We start from the raw sequence: 22,420 nt of genomic DNA, 5'->3' as shown, positions 1-22,420 counted from the left end.
ACTGTGCAGTGGAATGGTGATGGACATACATTTTGCGTTTTGGTGCCTGTCTGTCAGAGGTTGGCGGGAGTGCAGATGGTCCCACAGCCAGGAGCGACAGTCCAGCTCCATCAGTTCCATGCACTGCACAGGAGGAGACGGAGAAACCACCTGACCCTGAATTAGAGAAGAGGATGTTGGGATATTTGTCTGATCTGAGTCTTTCCCTGCCCAAAGACTCCCTCACAATCACAAATGAGCTAAATAGTGTGAGTCCTCTAATCTAAGCACTATCACAAATGTCCCCCTTACATGTATATTTGATGTTGTCTCACCCATAGTCGGAGACAGCTGTCAGTCACGGATGTATCCAGAGTCTCCTTATGAAGTTTTCCGCTCAGGAACTCATCGAAGTACGGCAGCCAACTTTAACTTCATCTTCTGCAGCGTCCTCCTCCACGGTCGTCGTTGCAGTGGACCATACGAAACTATGGGCTATGATTGGTTCAGGGGGCAGCGCCCAGCGGAGTCAAGGTGTCAAGAGAAAAGCAGAGGAGCAGTCCCAGCATTCGAGAACCCCGGGTTTCTCGCCGTTGTTGCAGGGCTCTGCGTCTCCTCCGCGCTCTGCCAGCTCCTCCATGACGCCGGCATCTTTGCAGCCGCCTGGGCCGTTGGCATCGGGCAGCTGCGCTGACAAGAAGGGCAGGGGCAGCAAAAGCCAGTCATCACACGTGGACATGGAAATTGAGAGCCTCCTGAACCAGCAATCCACCAAAGAGCAACAGAGCAAGAAGGTTGTAGGAAGTGGCAAGGAACATTGTCGCTGAAGTTATATTCGACTGATGGTAGTGTTTTTGCAGGTGAGCAGAGAGATCCTGGAGCTGCTTAATACCAGCACGGCGAAAGAGCAGTCCATTGTGGAGAAGTTTCGCTCTCGGGGCCGCGCTCAAGTACAGGAATTTTGTGACCATGGCACCAAAGAGGAGTGCGTGCGCTCGGGAGATACGCCTCAACCGTGCACAAAGCTACACTTCCGGTCAGCAATTCTTTATTCCTATTTGTGCTTTAGATGAGTAAAGAAAAAAAATGCTCATAACTGTTTGTTGGAACGCAGCCGCATCATCAACAAACACACGGACGAGAGCCTCGGCGACTGCTCCTTCCTTAACACCTGCTTCCATATGGATACCTGCAAGTACGTCCACTACGAGATCGACAGTCCTCCGGAAGCTGAGGGGGGCCTGGCGGGACCACAGGCAGGGACTGTGGAGCTCGGCCTGCACAGCGGAGATGCTGACAACAATGTCGGCAAACTCTTCCCCTCTCAGGTGAAGACAACTGGCATCTTTTTCTTTTTCATGTGTTTCCCTGGAGTTTGAGGATCAGTAACACAAACATTTTCACACATGCTGTGTAGCACACTTGTGTGTGATAGCTCTTCTAAAGTAACATATGGAGCACGCACATGCATCAGATGCACAGGTGGGTGGGTGTGATTGGTCTAACGGACATGAGAAACCACATTACGTGTAGCAGACTGTCGAGTGATTGCTCCTGTACAGTAGCATTTAGGGTGCACACATGCATTTGCACAACCTCTGTGTGCATCGGGGCTGTTGGGGTTATATTGGGCGAACAAAGATGAGGAAAAACGTGCACATGTGCAGTGTAGCAGTTTGTCACACGATCGCTCTTCCACATACAGCAGTGGGGTGCACACATGCATGTGTAGTGTGTATTTGTGGGTGCGGAGGAGGAATAATCAAAATCATGTAATTTACTTAATGCAGTCGCTCCTTTGCATGAAGTGATAAAGTGATCAGATAAGGAATTGTAAACACGACCATGTAGAGCAGGGGTCTCAAACTCAATTTACCTGGGGGCCACTGGAGCTAGGTTTCTGGGTGAGGCTGGGCCGCATCAGGTTTTCCAAAAAAAACAAAAAAAAATGCATTTATTGCATTTATTAAAAACAGAAAAATGAATAAACTTTGCTTTGGTTCCGATTTTCTACAAGAAAAGCTCTGATAAAACATTCCACTGTTCTCAAATATCTTAATTTTTATTTTTCTGCACAAAATACGATGAAAAATAAATAAACAAATCAAGAATAAAGAAAATCAATCATCAGTAATAAATAAATAAATATAATAATAATAATAATAATAATTAAACGGCAAATAATAAAAACTTAAGAAACCACATATAGTTGGTGGGTAGACAAATTATTTTTTCAGATTAAAATGAACAAAGCATTATTAGAGCCCTGTAGACGTGACAAAACACGACTATAGTCACATTTATACTCTTTTTATTTACAACATATTGCGCAACTGCAGGGTCTTGAGACACATGCTAACTCGCAAACTAGAGAGCTAGCGACCTAAACGGTAGCCTTCAAGTTATTTCCTTTCAACTTAAATAGCCAAAAACTTACCACTTCCACACGGATAGGGAGGTTAACTATTAACAGTTATTTAACCTTTAACATGAACATTAATAAAACGTAATAATTTTTTCTGGGTACATGATACCATACAGCATCCATATCAAACTTGCGCGGGCCGCACTAACATTAAACTTTCATATCAAGGCGGGGGCCTCAAACTAGTGTCCTGCGGGCCAGGTGTTTGAGACCCCTGATGTAGAGACATATACAGGGGCGGTTTACCCCAATTTACAGCTTTCGGAAAGCGGGGGGGTACAAACACACATGCATGTATGTATCATATTGTCATGATGTATCATATTGTTATGGTTATCGACAGTGGATCTGCTGTGACATCCGCTACTTGGATGTGTCCATCCTGGGTAAGTTTGCCGTGGTGATGGCCGACCCGCCCTGGGACATCCACATGGAGCTTCCCTATGGAACGCTGACTGATGACGAGATGAGGAAACTCAACATTCCCATTCTACAGGATGACGGCTTCCTCTTCCTCTGGGTCACCGGCAGGTAACTGAACCAACCTTGATCTTTCTCCCGAAAAAAGTGTTTTGATTTTATTTCCTCATATTTTCTTGCAGGGCTATGGAGTTGGGACGGGAGTGTCTTAGTCTGTGGGGGTAAGTCCTTCCTCCTTCCGTCACTCAACTTATAACCGAACAAAGCTGTTGATGTTATCTCTTCCTGTCTCAGGTATGAGCGTGTTGATGAAATCATCTGGGTGAAAACCAACCAGCTTCAGAGGATCATCCGTACTGGGAGAACAGGCCATTGGTTGAACCACGGGAAGGAGCACTGTCTGGTGTGTTGGCATTCTCACATGCTCGTCTTTTGGACAGGAAGTGGATCCATATTGAAACTTACTGTGTGTCCAGGTTGGTGTCAAAGGAAACCCCCAGGGGTTCAACAGAGGTCTGGATTGTGATGTCATTGTTGCAGAGGTAATGCGGTCTTGTGATCCTCCTCCAATTTGTTAGAAGACTCTCCCATAAACGTCATCCTGCTCTCCCACGTCAGGTGCGTTCTACAAGTCACAAACCAGATGAGATCTACGGCATGATAGAGAGACTATCACCAGGAACCAGGAAGATAGAGTTGTTTGGCCGGCCACACAACGTCCAGCCCAACTGGTACCCACCTTTCTTTCTCTTTGAAGGCTAACTCTTGGCTAGCTCTTTTAGAGTGTATTCACACTAGACCATTTGTACTCTGTTGAACTTTGGTTCGATTCCCTTCCCTCTCTGTTGCACTCACACTAAGCATTCATGCCTCCGCCCATTTATTTGTCCCATCACTTCTATTGTACTTTTTTACTGCCATTTCCCTGACTTTGTGGATTATCCCTGGCTTATTTGGAAAAAGAAAATTATGAATTGTCAGTTATCATTAATAACCTGCGAGAAGCAATCATATGACCTAAATGTCTTTATTTTATTTCTATTATGAATTGTGTCCGGGCTGCACGGCGGACGAGTGGTTAGCGCGCAGACCTCACAGCTAGGAGACGAGCGTTCAATTCCACCCTCGACCATCTCTGTGTGGAGTTTGCATGTTCTCCCCGTGCATGCGTGGGTTTTCTCCGGAAACTCCGGTTTCCTCCCACATTCCAAAAAACATGCTAGGTTAATTGGCGACTCCAAATTGTCCATAGGTATGAATGTGAGTGTGAATGGTTGTTTGTCTATATGTGCCCTGTGATTGGCTGGCTGGCGACCAGTCCAGGGTGTACCCCGCCTCTCGCCCAAAGACAGCTGGGATAGGCTCCAGCACCCCCGCGACCCTTGTGAGGATAAGCGGTAGAAAATGAATGAATGAATTGTGTCAGTTACAATAACCTGCAACAAGAGATACAAAAATCCTGTTTTTTTGCCTCATCTTCTACTGTAGGATCACTCTCGGTAACCAGCTCGATGGCATTCATCTCCTGGATCCAGATGTGGTGGCCCGCTTCAAGGACCGTTACCCAGACGGCGTCATCTCCAAACCCAAAAACATGCAGACACCACATAATTGATCAGTTTTTTTTTAATAATACTGTACAGTAGGGGTGGGCCAGTGTTGGGCGGGAGTCTCACTTTTTAACATTTGTCCAAGTTCCACATTTCTAAACTAATGAATTTATTAAGTCATATTTTAGTTTTTGTTTTGAGAAAGAGCTGGACTCACAACTGCAAGCTGCTTTTTTATTTTTATTTTTAAACAAACTAAGGCTGTGTCTTAAATGGAATACTGATGTCAGTACACTATTCTGTGTACACAAGATTCCAAGTCCAAGTCTTGTTAAATCACAAGAAACCTACTAGTCCGGTCACTTTATCTGCTGTAAATTAGTCAAACAATAAACATTTGTTTTTTTCATCACAAGGGTCACACTTATTTTCATTCAAATTAAGTTAAAAAAATCTATTTAATGCAAGCATAGAAAGAGGTTGAAAATGAGGTGACAAACATGATTAGCATCAGCTGAAATGTATAGAAATCTCTATTTGCATCAAAATATATTGTAACAAGCTTTTTCTATTTAGAAATAGAAGGCTTTTGTTGTTCTCGCAGATCATGTGACCCAAACATCCACTTACATTGTCCACAAAGTGTAATGAAATGAAAAATAATGCACTTGGTAGTCAACTGTAAACTCATCTCCATGTCTTTTGTCTCTTGAGAAAAAGGTCCATTTTGGGGGTGGTGCTAACATTCTTCACATGGACGTCCTGCGGAGTGTTCCAAATATTTGGGAGTCCATCATTGCTCCTCAGTAGGTGGCGTCCACCGCATTGACGTTGCTGTCCAGCTGGTGTCGAAAAGACAGTCTGGCTTTGGAGGAGAAGTACACTTGGGAGCCCCGACTGAGGCTGCCCCCTCCTTCGCTGTCGCTGCCCCAGGATGTGGTGGAGGCCAGGCGGGGCTTCATCTCCTCTTCAGGTGCTGGAGGCAAGGAAAGTACAATTTAGCCATTTAATACATTTTACTGGTTTTGTTTACTTGTCACTTGATTTAAAAAAAAAAAGCAAACATTTTTCATATATATTTATTTTATTTTATTTTATTGCAGTTGCACCTCACCTGACGTCGGGGGGCACTGTTTGCTCTTGCATCTCTCCTTACATTGTCTGTAGAAGGGGAAACACTGCAACATGCTGACACCCATGATAAAAAGCTCTGTAGAGAAAGGATAGAAAAATGTTATGATGCGTGTAACTTTGCTCTCTTATAAGCTATATGTACTTTTTACTGCATTATATATTACTGCAAGCTTTTTGAGTGTATCTGGGTACCATGGGCATGGATGGCCCTTGGTCCTGAGGCCCTAAGCAGAAGTTTGTTTGCAGAGTTGTTGCGCCTGCCTTTACAAAATGATCACAACCAGGTATTGACAAGTAGGTGAATTCTTCCATTGCATTCTCTCATTCTTCTGTATGCTGTCAATCATTGTGGAAAAAACCAGTGCAGTGTCAGATTATGTGTGTGATCTGGCTCCCTTGGTAACTGTTTTTTTTTTTATTCATTCATTTTCTACTGCTTTTTCCTCATGAGGGTCGCGCGGGGGTGCTGGAGCCTATCCCAGCTGACTTAGGGCGAGAGGCGGGGTACACCCTGGACTGGTCGCGAGCCAATCACGGTTGTTTTTTTTTTACTTGCAGCAATTCTTTCATGCATTTTTGGTGTTGCAGCTTTTTTCTTTCTTTGTTTTTGATTTTGCAGAGTTGATATTATTGAGTATTTTCCTTTTGCATGTGTTTTAGGGTTTTTTTGTGTTTTTTTTTTTTTGGTATTGGATCATTTCTCTGTTTGGAAGTTGCATTGGCTCCTGTCTGCCACTGCACTTTAGACACTGTCCCCAGTAAGTTGTACAGAACCTGAAAGCGCACCCAAGTCGATTAAAGCTGGCACATGATGGAAAATATATGTAAAGATGTACTGTATGTGATGAAGAGTAAGAGTATGTGTTGGAAAGATGTCTTCATTTTTTGATTATTTTTTCTTAAAAGCACGACATGAATAGGAGAACGAGGTCAAGTGCATCTCTGCTGACTCGTCGCACAGGTCAGGGCGATCAGATGACTCAAGCTTGGCTCTTCACCAGCTGAATGTTATATGGAATTAACACCTCACAGCCAATCATCATCATCATCATCATCATCATCATCATGGGGTAAGCCTTCCTTTGGCCTCACATAGCACTTAACGAATGCCAAGAACACAGGGCCTCCTTTGGGAGCTATGACATGAATGTGCATGTGTCAACACTTCCCTGGCAAAGTACGGAGCCCCCGAGGGGATATGGAGAAAAAAAAAAAAAAATTTGCAAAAATTTTGCAAGCTCTCACAAAATGTCCCCTCAGGGGTTTCACAGTGAACTATTCTTTTTTTGCGGTACAATGATAATTGGACCTATTACATGTATTACATGTTGGATAATAGTATAATACAGTATGTTAGACTAATTAATCTAATTCCTAATATTCTAATTATGATATTATAGTTAAATATTCAAATACTGTTACTTATCAGTCACATAAGGAGGTTCATGGCAGGTGAGGAGTCAGATTTGCACACACGCCCCTTTCAGGTGCGGCAAAGTAGTTTTTTTGGAGCCTATCCCAGCTGCCTTCAGGTGAGAGGCGGGGTACACCCTGGACTGGTGGCCAGCCAATCACAGGGCACATATAGACAAACAACCATTCACACTCACATTCATACCTATGGACAATTTGGAGTCGCCAATTAACCTAGCATGTTTTTTTTGGAATGTGGGAGGAAACCGGAGTACCCGGAGAAAACCCACGCATGCACGGGGAGAACATGCAAACTCCACACAGAGATGGCCGACGATGGAATTGAACCCTCGTCTCCTAGCTGTGGGGTCTGCGCACTAACCACTCGACCACCGTGCAGCCCCCATGCGGCAACAATAACCATAAAGCATCGCTAAATCATTCAATCTTGGTATCGGTATCTGCATTGACAATACAGTAGATCACCCTTTTTCGGGGGGTTGCATCGTGGAACCCCCAGTGAAACTGGAGTAATTGATACAGCCATAGTAATAGTCTCCCCCAAACTTCCTGCTGGCTTGACATTGACAATCTGATTTCGGATTAAAAATGTTCAAGAAAGTCGACTCCGCTGCTCTCTTCAATTGCCATTGCCCACTTGCAACACAATCCAGCTTTAATCCTTAAATATGCCTCACACACTTCAACGCATTTAAAGTATAAAATGTATAACTAGCCCACCACTCATGAGTGATAATGTAAGATGAACAATGATCCGATGGAATCTGACTCACAGTGTAGCACTGTTTAGTCGTCAGGCTAGCGCTAGCAGGCTAGAGAAGGTATTTCACCATATTGTACATACATAATCCTAGTAACAATTTACAAGCTACTAGCATATATAGACTTGTGTTTACCTCGCTGTAAATTGGCTTTCACAGCCAAACAAACATTTGTGTCTCACAGCTTGCAACTAAGAATGCAAAACAAAGTGTAAACTATTTTCGGATTTAAAAAAAACTGTTAGCAAAATATGTTCAAAAACATGCTAGGTTAATTGGCGACTCCAAATTGTCCATAGGTATGAATGTGAGTGTGAATGGTTGTTTGTCTATATGTGCCCTGTGATTGGCCCCGCCTCTCGCCCGAAGACAGCAAAAAAACGAATGGTGTTTATGTTGTATTGAATCAGTATAAACATTTTTAATATCACCCACCCCTTATCGAGGACCCCAGTGACAAACCAAGCAATAACATACTTGTTAGGGGAAGTATAATCAGATTAAAAAGTAGGTCATTTGAAACTTAGCAGTGATTGTGCTTTTTTTTTTTTTTTAAACCAAGAACTTTAAACTAAGCCACTATATTCAACTTTTCAGGTCTGACAGAGGCCCCCAAAACGAGGCAAGCAGGATTGGATGAAAAACAACAAAAAAAAAGCAGGTTAGATGGTCTCTTTTCTTCTTGTGTACTGTACTGTACGTGATCGACGTGAGCGAGTAATGCGGTCCTGCTTGTTCAATCGCATGTTTTTATGGAGTTTGATGTGTCGCAGCTTGCATGTAAAGTGCACTCATTAAAACGTCAACCTCACCCTCCTCTCTACCCTCCTGCTGTAAACACAAGCAGGCTACGGAGGAGCACAAGGCTAACCTCTGCAGAGCCCCCCCCCCCTGTTACTCAGCAGAGTTCTTTTTGGAGTAAAATGTACATTGCACATGCACATTTGTGCATGTATATGAGCGCATGCATGAAGCAATTTTATCAATGCATCACATTTCTGTTTATTTGACTGATGCTGTCAGTATTGAATCATTATGAATTTACTAAGCTCGTCATGACAAACGGTCAAGGAAAAGTTCCACAAAGATTTACTTTCTCTTTAGTTTTTTTCAATAATCTTGTTTATTTACTTTTTGTTCATTATTTAAAAATATTTTTTGCTATGGACAAACCTGATTAACTTTAATACTACACTCTTTATCCTTTTCTGTATGAATAAAAAAAATGTGGTTATGTTAAACAGAAGGGGTAAGGTTAAATATGCTCAGCTTCTTCCTACTCCTTTTCAAATATGAATCATGCAAGTGCAAACAAGTGATGAAATGTAACTTTTTATTCATTTTTTTAGCATGACCATTACCACTATTTTCTCTTTAGTTTTTTTTCCCAATAATCTTGTTTATTTACTTTTTGTTCATTATTTAAAATATTTTTTGCTATGGACAAACTTGATTAATTTCAATACGACACTCTTTATCCTTTTCTGTATGAATAAAAAAAAATGTGGTTTATATTAAACAGAAGGGGTAAGGTTAAATATGCTCAGCTTCTTCCTACTCCTTTTCAAATATGAATTATGCAAGTCTAAACAAGTGATGAAATGTAACTTTTTATTCATTTTTTTTAGCATGACCATTACCACTATTTTCTCTTTAGTTTTTTTTCAATAATCTTGTTTATTTACTTTTTGTTCATTATTTAAAAATAATTTTTGCTATGGACAAACCTGATTAACTTTAATACGACACTCTTTATCCTTTTCTGTACGAATGAAAAAAATGTGGTTTATATTAAACAGAAGGGGTAAGGTTAAATATGCTCGGCTTCTTCCTACTCCTTTTCAAATATTAATCATGCAAGTGTAAACAAGTGATGAAATGTAACTTTTTATTCATTTTTTTTAAGCATGACCATTACCACTATTTTCTCTTTAGTGTTTTTTTTTCAATAATCTTGTTTATTTACTTTTTGTTCATTATTTAAAAATATTTTTTGCTATGGACAAACCTGATTAACTTCAATACGACACTCTTTATCCTTTTCTGTACGAATGAAAAAAAATGTGGTTTATATTAAACAGAAGGGGTAAGGTTAAATATGCTCAGCTTCTTCCTACTCCTTTTCAAATATGAATTATGCAAGTGTAAACAAGTGATGAAATGTAACTTTTTATTCTTTTTTTTTTAGCATGACCACTACAACAATAAGCATTTCCTAATCATGAACTACTTGAAGATAAAATGTCAAACCTACCTTGTAAAACTCAGTAGACCGTTTAGCCAGGACTTGATCCGTCCCACACCCCCCCAGTACTACACCTCCTCCTCGATTAAGCAGGCTTCAGTCCTGGTGCGTCCTGTGGAAATGTCCCTCCTGCGGCGTTGAGAGAGTGAACTTTAAATAGCTAATCCCTGGAGTGTGGGACACGCCTGCTTTCTCTCACCCTCCCCGCTGTCTGGCCTCTAATTTGGCCTTCATCACATCACTGTTGAAACACGGCGCCCAAATGGGCCGCGAGATATCCTCGTAAAAAAACAAAAAAACAAATGAAGATTATTTGTCCTTGCAACATGAACTACTGTGTCATTTTGTGAGTGGGAACAAGTGTCAAAGTGATTCCCATGCTAAGTGTAGCAAAAACATTCACCCTCATTTTTGTCTCCATTCTGTTGCCTGTTTGCTGGGCACTGGCGAGTGGAAATTTACCCAGACCGCTTCTCTCAGAAATCTCCCAGGAAACGCTCTTATGTTTAACAGTGAGCTGCTCTATAAACTGTGGACTCCAACAGGGACTTTACCCACTTTTTTTTTTTTTTTTTTGCCTTGATAACCCACTTAAGCGGCATACAAAGCAAGAATTAAACAGGAGGGTACTTAAAACAATGCACAATAGTAGTAAAAAACGCTAAAAAACTATTTCAGCGCTAGTTGATACGTTGTGTGCATTAAAAATTGTAAAATCAATCTAAAGTAGGTCAATAAATGCTAAGATTTTTGAACAAAACATGCGACAAAACAAATTAATATAATGTATAATAATATATATAGTTAAGAATGAATTATTTTTGGTTTTTAGAATGTGCACAAAGCCAATAAAAAAAACAGTTTGCGGCCCAAAAATGGCCCCTGTGCTGCACTTTGGACACACCTGCTCTCAGTCCTATATATTACTCCTCACACACTTAAACACACTTTAGATACTCACCACTAATGAATGAATAATTAGTAGAAGAGCAGAGTCAATTGACATATTTTTAGTAAACTTTAAAGTAATTATCATTACAGGTGCCTAGTGACCAGAATACTACTTATAACTTGTATTTTAATATTTAAACTAATAATATGCCATAGTCAACCACAAAATTATTTATTATTTTTTTTGTGAAAAAAACAATATAATAAAAGGGCAATATTCAATCCAAGATATAATGATAGACTATATAGATCGACTGTACTACCATACAGTGTTTCACTTTTTGTATCATTTCAATCTAAATACAAGCAATAATGGAGGTGTTATTAGAATATTGTAGGTGATAATGCTAAAGCCTCCTGTCAGGTGGCCTACGTGCGTCCTAGTTGCACGTTCCTCCACACGTCACGCGACAAGGCAGCATTTCCTGTTCCCTGGCGACGTTGTCATCACGTTGACATCACGTCAGTAACCCGATGCCTCTGCTCCAGTTGCCCAGAGGACGGGAATAGCACGCGAACGTGTCGGACGGAAAAAGAAAGTAGAATAGTAGACAGCAGTGGTGTCATTGCAACACGATCCCAAAAAGTTTAACATTTTCTACTTTTCATTGCTGTTGCCAAGACGAGGACCAATGGGGAAGCAGGAGTTTCATTGATCGACCAATGAGCCGACAGTACACAATACTTCTAAAAAAAAAGAATATGGCAATATAAAGAAATAGTAGCAGTTTAGGAACTTGTTGGCACCAGATTACACATTTACATGGACGGCGGTCTAGTGGTTAGCGCGCAGACCTCACAGCTAGGAGACCAGGGTTCGATTCCACCCTTGGCCATCTCTGTGTGGAGTTTGCATGTTCTCCCCGTGCATGTGTGGGTTTTTCTCCGGGTACTCCGGTTTCCTCCCACATTCCAAAAAACATGCTAGGTTAATCGGCGACTCCAAATTGTCCACAGGTATGAATGTGAGTGTGAATGGTTGTTTGTCTATATGTGCCCTGTGATTGGCTCTCGCCCGAAGACAGCTGCAGCACCCCTTGTGAGGAAAAAGCGGTAGAAAATGAATGAATTTATCTTAAGTTTATCTTCAATGCTAGCAAGGTCGGGTACTAGCAAGAGTTTTCAATCAACACCGGCCGCTCTTGTCTGTTGTTGGAACAGGCCTGGCCAAACGATTGCTGATCACGTTTATAAATCCCTGTAGATAATACTGATTTTACCTTTGATCTCAGCTACCTTGGCCATCTTGGGTCAAATTGCAGTCAAGATAAACAGGAATCTTGCAAGACAGGGCGAGGGATGTGTATATTTTAAAGGGATTCATACATTTTATACATTTATTTGCCCCAAAGAACGATCTGGGGGATAAAAAATAGCCCCTGACTGCACTTTGAACATCAGAAAAGTCATTGTTGTTCCATACAAGTATAACAAGTATATTACTTTATGTATGAAAATTCAAACTTATTCCTTCGTGCTTCATAAACAATGCTAGCTTCCTAAGAGAGACAATATAGCCTCAAACTGGGATGTTTTTTTTTTACCTTTATTTACCCAGGCAAACAATTTAAGAACAATTTCTTATTTACAAATGCAGCCTGAACAAAAAGCAAAAGCACTTTGAACGTTATATAAACTTTCAAATATCAATACAGTAAATATGTAATACAAAAGCATCAAACAACAATATTAAAGTGACAGTACACAGTAACAGTAAACTGGGATGTTTCCATTGCAGGACGCGTATAGAAAAAATACAGTAAACCTCGGATATATCGGATTCAATTGTTCCCACTGGTTTTGTCCGATATAAGCGAAATCCGTTATATGCGTATACCGGAAAATGTCCGTTTTACACATATATCGGATTTATATCCGGTATATGCGTAAATCGGATTTTATCCGTTATAAAAAGGCACTTCCTTGACTATGTTTCCAATGTACCTGGACGCGCAGGCAACGCTGCAAATGACGTCGTATAGCGGCCTGTCACGATTCGGCGAATCGGAGCGCCACGATGCGGCCATCCGATATATGCGAGGGAAATTTAATTTAATTTAAATGCATTGGAACGGGACTGGAGATTTTGTCCGAAATAGGCGAAATCCGTTATAAAAAATCCGATATATGCAATGAATTTTTATTGGAAATGCATTACAGAAAAATTGGTTCTTTTTTTATCTGTCCGTTGTGAGCGAATTTCCGATATATCCGAGTCCGATATATCCGAGGTTTACTGTAAAAGCATGCAGGGGTACACCACTTGCACACTATCTTTGTTCGGCATGTGTGTTTTATTTCTAAAAATTGACAAAAAATAATAATAAATCAGTCCGTGTATGTTGACATGTATTGTAGTATAGTTAAAGTTTTATTTTCGGAATGTGCCACAGACCAAAAACAACATGAGGCGCTCGCTGCAAGTGGACACCCTACACTAAAAACTGTCATATTTATGATTTATGGCGTTAAATAAGAACGGACAGTGCGTCCAAAGTTCATGTACTTACACATCCTGTTTGACAAAAAAAAAAAAAAAAGACACATTGACCAACGCGAGTTAATGAGTCAAACCAGAAAGTTAAAAGTATAAGAATCCGGATGAAAAGTCTGACAAGAATGTGTGAGATCATTAGGAGAGTCTCAATTAGCACACAGCAGCATTCCGGTTCATTCCTGCTTCACTTGTATCCCAATGCTTTGTGAGCTGAGCTTGGAAAGATAATCACAAAGACGACGCTGAATGGGGAAAAAAAAAACATTCAGCACCATTCAGAGCCACTTGGGTGCTTTTTTTGGGGGGGTTTGAGTGGGGGATGGTGATGTTTGTTACATCACACTTGCACTTTCCTTAAGGCTTGAGTGGACAACGTGCACACGGTACGTGTCGCACAGTGGACTCTTGTTCCTGTTTGTCACCCATTAGCCCCACTTACCCAATGCCGCACGCTGGCAGTCATTACAAGAACCTTTGACTTGTCCGCTATGTTTAGATGTTTCACTTGAACGTTAGGTAATGATTCCCATGAAGCCACTCTGTAGCAACAAAAGCTTATAAGCTTAAGCCGTACCTCTTCTTGTTTGTGGCAATATGCTCAGCGGCCACTGGAGGGCGTTCTGAACTTTGACCTTGTCTGGGCGCCAGCAATCCTATTAGATGTGTCTGTCTGTGCGCTAATCATCAACAAACTTTACACACCAATCTTTACATATGTTTAAATAACTTTAATACAATGTTTATTACAACAGGTTTGATTTACTTTGATGGCAAATATGTATGAAACAGAAATAGTTCATTTTCAAGATGCTGCATTAATTCAGGGGTGTCCAAAGTGCGGCTCCGGGTCATTTTTTAAAAAATTGGTCCTTGAAATATTGCAAAAATGTAATCACTATTGTTGTGATATATTATTACATAATGTAATTTGCTTTGAATAGCTTAGCATACACTGCATTGAGATAGTATTTACATTTAAAATTAATTAATTCATTCATTCATTTTCTACCGCTTATCCTCACAAAGGTCGCGGGGGTGCTGGAGCCTATCCCAGCTGTCTTCGGGCGAGAGGCGGGGTACACCCTGGACTGGTCGCCAGCCAATCACAGGGCACATATAGACAAACAACCATTCACACTCACATTCAGTTAAAATTCATTCATTCATTCATTCATTTTCTACCGCTTTTTCCACACGAGGGTCGCGGGGGTTGCTGGAGCCTATCCCAGCTGTCTTTGGGCGAGAGGCGGGATACACCCTGGACTGGTCGCCAGCCAATCACAGGGCACATATAGACAAACAACCATTCACACTCAAATTCATTCATTCATTCATTCATTTTCTACCGCTTATCCTCACAAAGGTCGCAGGGGGTGCTGGAGCCTATCCCAGCTGTCTTCGGGCGAGAGGCAGGATACACCCTGGACTGGTCGCCAGCCAATCACAGGGCACATATAGACAAACAACCATTCACACTCACATTCAGTTAAAATTAATTCATAATTAATTTTCTTCCATCCACGCTTATGTGGGTCCAGGTTCCAAGGGTGACAGTCTCAGTAGGGAAGCCCAGACTTCTCAGACCACTTCCTCCAGTTCCATCCGTTGGGAATAGCAAGGCCAGCAGTGAGACATAATCCATAATCCAGCGTGTTCTTGGTCTGGTTCAAGGCCTCCTCCAAGCTGGGCATACCTGGAACACCTCACCAGGGAGGGATCCCAAGCCACCTCAACTGGATCCTCTGGATGTGAGCGAGCAACGGCTCTACTCTGAGCTCGTCCCGGATGACCGAGCTCCTCACCCTATCTGAGTCCAGGGTGAGTCCAACCACTTTACAGAGGAATCTTTTCGGACTCTTGTATTTGCGATCTCGTTCTTTCGGTCACGACCCAAAACTCATGACCATAGTTGAGGCCTTTCGCCTTCACGCTCCAACCTTCCCTCACTCGTAAACAAGACCCCGAGTTACCTGGATCTAGACCTCGCTCCCAACCATGGCCTCAGATTTGGAGGTGCCGAGTCTCGTCCCAGAGGCTTCCCAGTCAGCTGCAAACCGCCCCAGAAAACTTTAAAGGTAGCAGACATGACATGCTAAGTCCCCCAAAGTGGTCCATAAAAATTATGAACAGAATGAGTGACAACCTTGACAGACAGCCTTGGTGGTGGCCCCTACCCCTGGAGCACCCCCCTACAGAACACCCCAAAGGACACAGTTGAATCCATTTTCCAAGTCCACAAAGCACATATAGCATCGCATTGGTTTCAACATCTTTCATTCACAAAATGTGTCAAAATGTCTTCCCCGAATCATTCTTGCATCTTAAAAGGTTTGGACACCCCTGAACTTATTATTTCAAGTTCTGCTTATGGAGAGGCCGTGCCCCCCCCCCCCCCCCCCCCCCCCCCCATCGCAGTTACCAAATATGTTACCTACTTTTAGCGATTGTACCATAGGTACAAAAAGATCTGAATTGATAGAAGAGAAAAGCCTTGAGGAAAAGGACTAGAGACATCATCTACACATGCTTTCACAATCCACTTTCATCCTGTAAAGAAACAGAGAAAAAGCTGTTATTGCCACTGAAAAATGAATCACTAGTATTCTTATTCATAAACTGCACATTTCGCATGCATTCTGTTTTGCCTCAGATACAATCTCGCATTTGCAACCAAAACAGGTTTAAGGCAACGCTCATTATATCATGTTACATAATGACCAGCTATGTTCAGGCCTAAACTGGTTCACCACAGTGCACACTTTGTCTTGGAAAAGGGTCTCTCACACACACACACACACACACACACACACACACACACACACACACACACACACACACACACACACACAACTAGACATCTGTAAATGAATAAAGCAACAACATGGAAAACAACAAGCATCTTTGATTACCGAGTCAAGTGATGTAAAAATGTATTTTGTATTATTATTTTTATGACAACTCCCAGTTCAGGCTGCACGATGGTTGAGTGGTTAGCGCGCAGACCAGGGTTCAATTCCACCCTCGGCCATCTCTGTGTGGAGTTTGCATGTTCTCCCCGTGCATGCGTGGGTTTTCTCCGGGTACTCCGGTTTCCTCCCACATTCCAAAAACATGCTAGGTTAATTAGCGACTCCAAATTGTCAAATTGAATGTGAGTGTGAATGGTTGTTTGTCTATATGTGCCCTGTGATTGGCTGGCGACCAGTGCAGGGTGTACCCCGCCTCTTGCCCGAAGACAGCTGGGATAGGCTCCAGCACCCCCCGTGACCCTCGTGAGGAAAAGCGGTAGAAAATGAATGACTACTTTAGTAGTTATCATATTAGCGGAACAGTCCGAATACTTGTCATATTGTATGTTATATAATGCAATCCAACAATAAATGCACAGTGAATACATCCATCCATTTTCTATGCCACTTATCCTCACTAGGATCACAAGTATGCTGGAGCCTATCCCAGACGACTTTGGACGAGAAGCGGGGTACACCCTGGACTGGTCGCCAGCCAATCACAGGGCACATATAGACAAACAACCATTCACACTCACATTCATACCTATGGATAATTTGGAGTCGCCAATTAACCTAGCATGTTTTTGGAATGTGGGAGGAAACCGCATATAATATATAATATTATATAATATTCACCTTTAAATTCAATTGGACACCCTGAGATAGAGCAACCACACTCTAGTTGTGTGTGTGTGTGTGTGTGTGTGTGTGTGTGTGTGTGTGTGTGTGTGTGTCATTTTTGTATTAGTTTTTCTCACAAACCTCCTTCCTGTCCCGGCAGTCCCCGCAGATGCAGCCTAGGCAGCCATTGACCACCTGGATGCCGCACAGCACCAGCTGCAGCACGCCCACGGACAGCAGGATGGAGAAGAGGACCACGTGCCACATCACCGCATTCTTGGGGTACTGGCATATGTTCCATATGGTCTGGTTCACCAGGTAGCTCTCACTGCCACTATGAGGGTTAGAAAATGCTTAGCAATTTATAAATGGGAAAGGTATAGAAATTCATACACACACAAAAAATCCCACTATAATGTATTTGAAGGTTTGAAATTACATGCATGTCATGTTTTCTCCAACTTTTATAGTGTTATTAACGCGTTAACGTTGACAGCCCACGTATAAGAACCTCAGCTGCAAAAGTTGTCTCAAGCCTGACACCTCGTGGATTGTAGTGACTACTACAGCACATCCATTTGCTCCACGCATAGTTTGCTCCAAGAGTGCAACTGCAATATGATAAATTATTAGTAGCTAAAACAACATTTGATTAGATAACTAATTACAACCTCATCTGATTAGATGTATAATATGTATTTTATGTAAGATAAGATATATTTTAATATCGGTGTTTCTCAACTGAGTGAGTCAGGACCCAAAAGTATGTCGTGGTTAAGAAATCAAAAATGACATTAAAATGTTTAATTCAATTCTCTGATAGCATAGTCTATTTTTTTTTTACTTTGAAATACAAATACTTGGAAAAGATTTAGATTAGCTGGGTAAATATCAGTATTTTTAAAGTATTATTTTATCCTCCCTATCCTTGTGGAAGTGGTAAGTTTTTGGCTATTTAAGTTTAAAGGAAATAACTTGAAGGCTACCATTTAGGTCGCTAGCTCTCTAGTTTGCGAGTTAGCATGTGTCTCCAGACCCTGCAGTTGCGCAATATGTTGTAAATAAAAAGAGTATAAATGTGACTATAGTCTATAGTGATTTGTCATGTCTACAGGGCTCTAATAATGCTTTGTTCATTTAAATCTGAAAAAAATATATGTGGTTTCTTAAGTTTTTATTATTTGCTGTTATTATTATTATTATTATTAGATTTATTTATTACTGATTGATTTTCTTTATTCTTGATTTGTTTATTTATTTTTCATCTTATTTTGGGCAGAAAACAGTGGAATGTTTTATCTATATATAGAGCTTTTATTGTAGAAAATCAGAACCAAAGCACTGAAAAAGTTTGTATATTTTTCTGTTTTTAATAGATGCGTTTTTTGGTTGTTTTTTTTTTGGAAAACCTGATGCGGCCCAGCTTTGCCCAGACCCTTAGCTCCAGTGGCCCCCAGGTAAATTGAGTTTGAGACCCCTGACCTACACCATATATGTATAAAATCAGTTTTTATGCAGTGGGTTTCTTGTGCAAACAATTGGTCAGTCACACCTTGAAGTGGACATTGATTGGGCGTCGCTGTGTTTGGCCTTGTTTAGAATCAGCTTGTTTCAGTTATCAGCCATTTTAGCTAGGAGGGCAAGGTGAGTAGCAGAGAATTGACGTGACATCTGTCCATAAAGTGAGAAATTTACAGTACAACGCTGCAATATTGGTCATCTATCATAAATTAAAAAGTGGTATCGGGCCATTACAAGTTTGTACGCGTGAGCAGCTTATGTGAAACGGTTGTCTCGGCACTCACGTCCCGAGATCCTCAAAGGGGTATGTCCAAACGTCTCCAGCCACCCGACACTTGGGTCCGATGGCCAGCCCGGCCGAGGCCACGCTGCTGCAGTAGACGGCTCCAACCAAGCCGAAAACCGATGAGAACACAGAGTTCAACATCTGGTGGCGAGAGAATTGTTTATTCTGACAAGATCATAAAGCTCACATGGAACTAACTCATATTTGCCTTTTGTGGGCGGTCATTATCTGACGAGCGCCGGCGCCCATGTCTAATCTCTACAACCTTTAGTAAATGTAAATAAATCTTCAAAATGACTACACTCACCCGGCAACGGTTGCCGCAGCAACCATTTCCGCAGCAACCCTTGCCCCCGGCCCTGATAGCGGAGCAGCTCGGGCACAGCATCTGGAAAAACGACCAAAAGCAATGTTTTCATGTAAAAAAAAAAAACATCAAGGATATATTTTTGACATGTTTCTTATCTCTTGAAATGAATAGTTATATATCAAGAATAAAGAAAAACAATCAGTAATAAATAAATAAATATTATAATAATAATAAAACAGCAAATAATAAAAACTTAAGAAACCACATATAGTTGGTGGGTAGACAAATTATTTTTTTCAGATTAAAATGAACAAAGCATTATTAGAGCCCTGTAGACATGACAAAACACGACTATAGTCACATTTATACTCTTTTTATTTACAACCTATTGCGCAACTGCAGGGTCTTGAGACACATGCTAACTCGCAAACTAGAGAGCTAGCGACCTAAACGGTAGCCTTCAAGTTATTTCCTTTAAACTTAAATAGCCAAAAACTTACCACTTCCACACGGATAGGGAGGATAACTATTAACAGTTATTTAACCTTTAACATGAACATTAATCAAACGTAATCATTTTTTCTAGGTACATGATACCATACAGCATCCATATCAAACTTGCGTGGGCCGCACTAACATTAAACTTTCATATCAAGGCGGGGGCCTCAAACTAGTGTCCTGCGGGCCACGTGTTTGAGACCCCTGATGTAGATCCATGTGGTGCATTCTTAGCAGCAGAATAAATATTACTATTTTGTTAGCGATGTCAAATAACTTTTAAATAAACAATTCATGCTACATTTTGTACAGCATTATCAATATGAATGTAAGGTCATTTTGACCGTAATCATAAATTCACCTTTCAGTTTGTAAGTATACTTAAAGTATTAATAATTCTATAAACAATTCTATAAACATTGAGGCATAATAACGAGTTTTGAATTCAATCTTGTGAGGCAACAATGTTGTTGCCAGCTTGTAAAGACCTTTGAGACTATTTTGTGATTAAGGGCTATATAAATCAAGTTAAATAACTTGACGACTAATTCAACTCAATGGGGTCGCAATTCAAAATTATATTGCCACTTGGGCAGATATTAATAAAGCAACATAACAGGCACCAGAAAATGGGAAAAACTAACAAACAAAAGGTTATCTTAACTCTTAACTATGTCTTTTAGTGACATGTTCGGCTGTAATATACATTTCTATGATAGAACGTATGAGTTGAATTTATATTATTTCTTATGGAAAACCTTCTGCAATGAATTAATGACCCTAACAATGGCTGCACTGTAGTTAGGGATCAACCTTCAATAGTGCTGAACTCTTTCTCCATTGTTGTTATTAACGTTACATTTTATATTAATATAATATTTATTATATAATAAATATTATTATATAATTATAATAATTATATAATATAATATTTATTTTATAATTTTAAAATTATACGTTAAAGTGTATACTTACTTAACTTATACTTATTTAACTCCTGAATACGCTTCTAAAAAGAGAATACTAAAAACTGAAGGTGAAGTCGGCAAATATTTAATAAAAAATAAAAATAAAAATCCCACATTTACTCACAAAGAGGCCTCCTCCGATGAGCCCCCCCATCAGCCACACCTGCAGAGAGATCTGATCATTGTCCAGGCTCTTTCCATCGGGGAAAAAGAGCAGCAGGTTGGCTATCATGCAGACAAAGGCCGAAGGCAGCAGGATCAGGCCCACCAGTCGGGCACATTTTCCTGTACAACACATTTCGCCTATTTCGCGTTTCTGGCTTTGATGGGAAGAAAGTGGGTGAAAATGAGTGGACGAACGATGGGCACACCTCGCACTGACAAGATTGGAGCGTCACGAGGTGAAAGTCAAACACTACGGGGCGGGAGGAGACGGGGACAAAGGCCAAGGGTGGATGTTCGCTTTTATTTATTTTTATATCTATGCATCCTCTGATTGGCTTCAGATCAGATATTTTAGGGAGGGGACAAACGTGAAGCTACTTGAAGGCGTGAATTTTTTTAGCAGGGCTACATACAGAAAATGAATGGGGGGGGGGGCGTACCGTCATCCATTTTGTACATGAAAGGTGATCAAAACCTGCGGTATCTGAACAAAACATCTTAGGTTTTAGGAGCTCTTTATGAGTATTGTGACCCTTTCATATAGCTAAATGAATAGCTTTAATATATATTATATACAGCTGCACGGTGACCGAGTGTTTAGCACGCAGGCCACACAGCTAGGAGACGCGGGTTTGATTCCGTGTGCGTGTTTCCTCCCATATTCCTCAGAATTAATTGTCCACTCCAAATTGTCCATAGGTATGAATGTGAGTGTGAATGGTTGTTTGATTATATATGTGCCCTGTGATTGGCTGGCCACCAGTCCAGGGTGTACCCCGCCTCTCGCCTAAAGACAGCTCGGATAGGCTCCAGCATGAGGATAAGCGGTAGAAAATGAATGTATTAAAGGGATACATGAACATTTATGGGGCGGCACGGGGATCGAGTGGTTAGTATGCAGACCTCACAACTAGGAGACCCAAGGTTCAATTCCACTCTCGGCCATCTCTGTGCGGAGTTTGCATGGTTTTCTCCAGGTATTCCGGTTTCCTCCCACATTCCAAAAACATGCTAGGTTAATTGGCGACTCCAAATTGTCCGTAGGTATGAATGTGAGTGTGAATGGTTGTTTGATTATATAGTATGTGCCCTGTGATTGGCTGGCCCCGACTCGTGCCTGAAGACAGCTGGGATAGGCTCCAGCACCCCCCTCATGAGGAAAAAGCGGTAGAAAACGAATGAATGAACATTTATGGTTATTTGTTTACCTTCACTGAATATGTGATTGTTGACAAAGACACACTGTGACAGTGAGATCAACATTTATTTATTGAATAGTGTTATTCATCTTCTTTCTCAAATGCTGCAACTTTCAACTTTCTTTGGCTCCATTTTGGGTTATTTTGCATCCAAATGAGAAACAAAGACCTGAGGTGAGAAACACTATTGAATTCAAGACATAACTCATGGCAAAACACTAAGGTGGTGTCTGTGTTTATCTCTCTTCTACATTGTGTCTTTCTCCATTAAAATATGTTAATATGTAAAACTATAAAACCTGATCTATTAGCAATTAAAAAAAAACCCTATACACAAATAAGTATATGACCTAATGACCATTTTTAGGCCTGGTATCGGTCACATCCCCGTGCCAAAACAAAGGTGGATGACGCTGATTTCATCAGCCCAATGAAATGAAGGTAA

The 22,420-nt window shown here is 41.0% G+C and overlaps 3 protein-coding genes across 8 annotated transcripts in view; 1 reads left to right on the top strand and 2 right to left on the bottom strand.

Moving 5' to 3' along the window:
* Nucleotides 1-22,420, top strand: part of mettl3 (methyltransferase like 3) — a 23,695-nt gene extending 1,275 nt beyond the window's left edge. Inside the window, exons 2-16 of one of the 6 annotated variants that reach the window (XR_009128968.1) lie at nt 58-248; nt 321-773; nt 840-1,015; nt 1,094-1,307; nt 2,748-2,935; nt 3,007-3,045; nt 3,119-3,227; nt 3,301-3,366; nt 3,443-3,555; nt 4,313-6,044; nt 6,415-6,578; nt 8,301-8,364; nt 15,068-15,214; nt 17,189-17,310; nt 22,343-22,420. Coding sequence is in view for 1 of the 6 variants with exons in the window: in XM_058066212.1 (XP_057922195.1) it covers nt 58-248; nt 321-773; nt 840-1,015; nt 1,094-1,307; nt 2,748-2,935; nt 3,007-3,045; nt 3,119-3,227; nt 3,301-3,366; nt 3,443-3,555; nt 4,313-4,439 (1,676 nt within the window). In the remaining 5 variants the exon portion in view is untranslated. Of the gene's footprint in view, nt 1-57; nt 249-320; nt 774-839; nt 1,016-1,093; nt 1,308-2,747; nt 2,936-3,006; nt 3,046-3,118; nt 3,367-3,402; nt 3,556-4,312; nt 6,706-8,300; nt 8,365-15,067; nt 15,215-17,188; nt 17,953-22,342 lie in introns of those variants that run through there. The other 5 variants (XR_009128967.1, XR_009128971.1, XR_009128970.1 and 2 more) reach the window with 5 other exon arrangements.
* si:ch211-237l4.6 (uncharacterized protein LOC446130 homolog) lies at nt 4,627-10,380 on the bottom strand. The gene is made up of 3 exons (XM_058066223.1): nt 9,958-10,380; nt 5,489-5,584; nt 4,627-5,350 (listed from the first exon to the last, which is right to left on the bottom strand). Exons 2-3 carry the CDS (start codon nt 5,571-5,573, stop codon nt 5,178-5,180), a joined length of 258 nt encoding a protein of 85 aa, XP_057922206.1. The 5' UTR covers nt 5,574-5,584; nt 9,958-10,380; the 3' UTR covers nt 4,627-5,177.
* On the bottom strand, nt 15,807-21,025 carry tm4sf5 (transmembrane 4 L six family member 5). The gene is made up of 5 exons (XM_058066218.1): nt 20,736-21,025; nt 19,143-19,223; nt 18,834-18,976; nt 17,170-17,362; nt 15,807-15,943 (listed from the first exon to the last, which is right to left on the bottom strand). Exons 1-5 carry the CDS (start codon nt 20,907-20,909, stop codon nt 15,926-15,928), a joined length of 609 nt encoding a protein of 202 aa, XP_057922201.1. The 5' UTR covers nt 20,910-21,025; the 3' UTR covers nt 15,807-15,925.

This window comes from Doryrhamphus excisus, chromosome 3 (assembly GCF_030265055.1).
Source record: "Doryrhamphus excisus isolate RoL2022-K1 chromosome 3, RoL_Dexc_1.0, whole genome shotgun sequence".
Classification (NCBI taxonomy): domain Eukaryota; kingdom Metazoa; phylum Chordata; class Actinopteri; order Syngnathiformes; family Syngnathidae; genus Doryrhamphus; species Doryrhamphus excisus.
The sequence above is the reverse complement of the archived record's forward strand: the minus strand, read 5'-3'. Positions and strand labels throughout refer to the sequence as shown.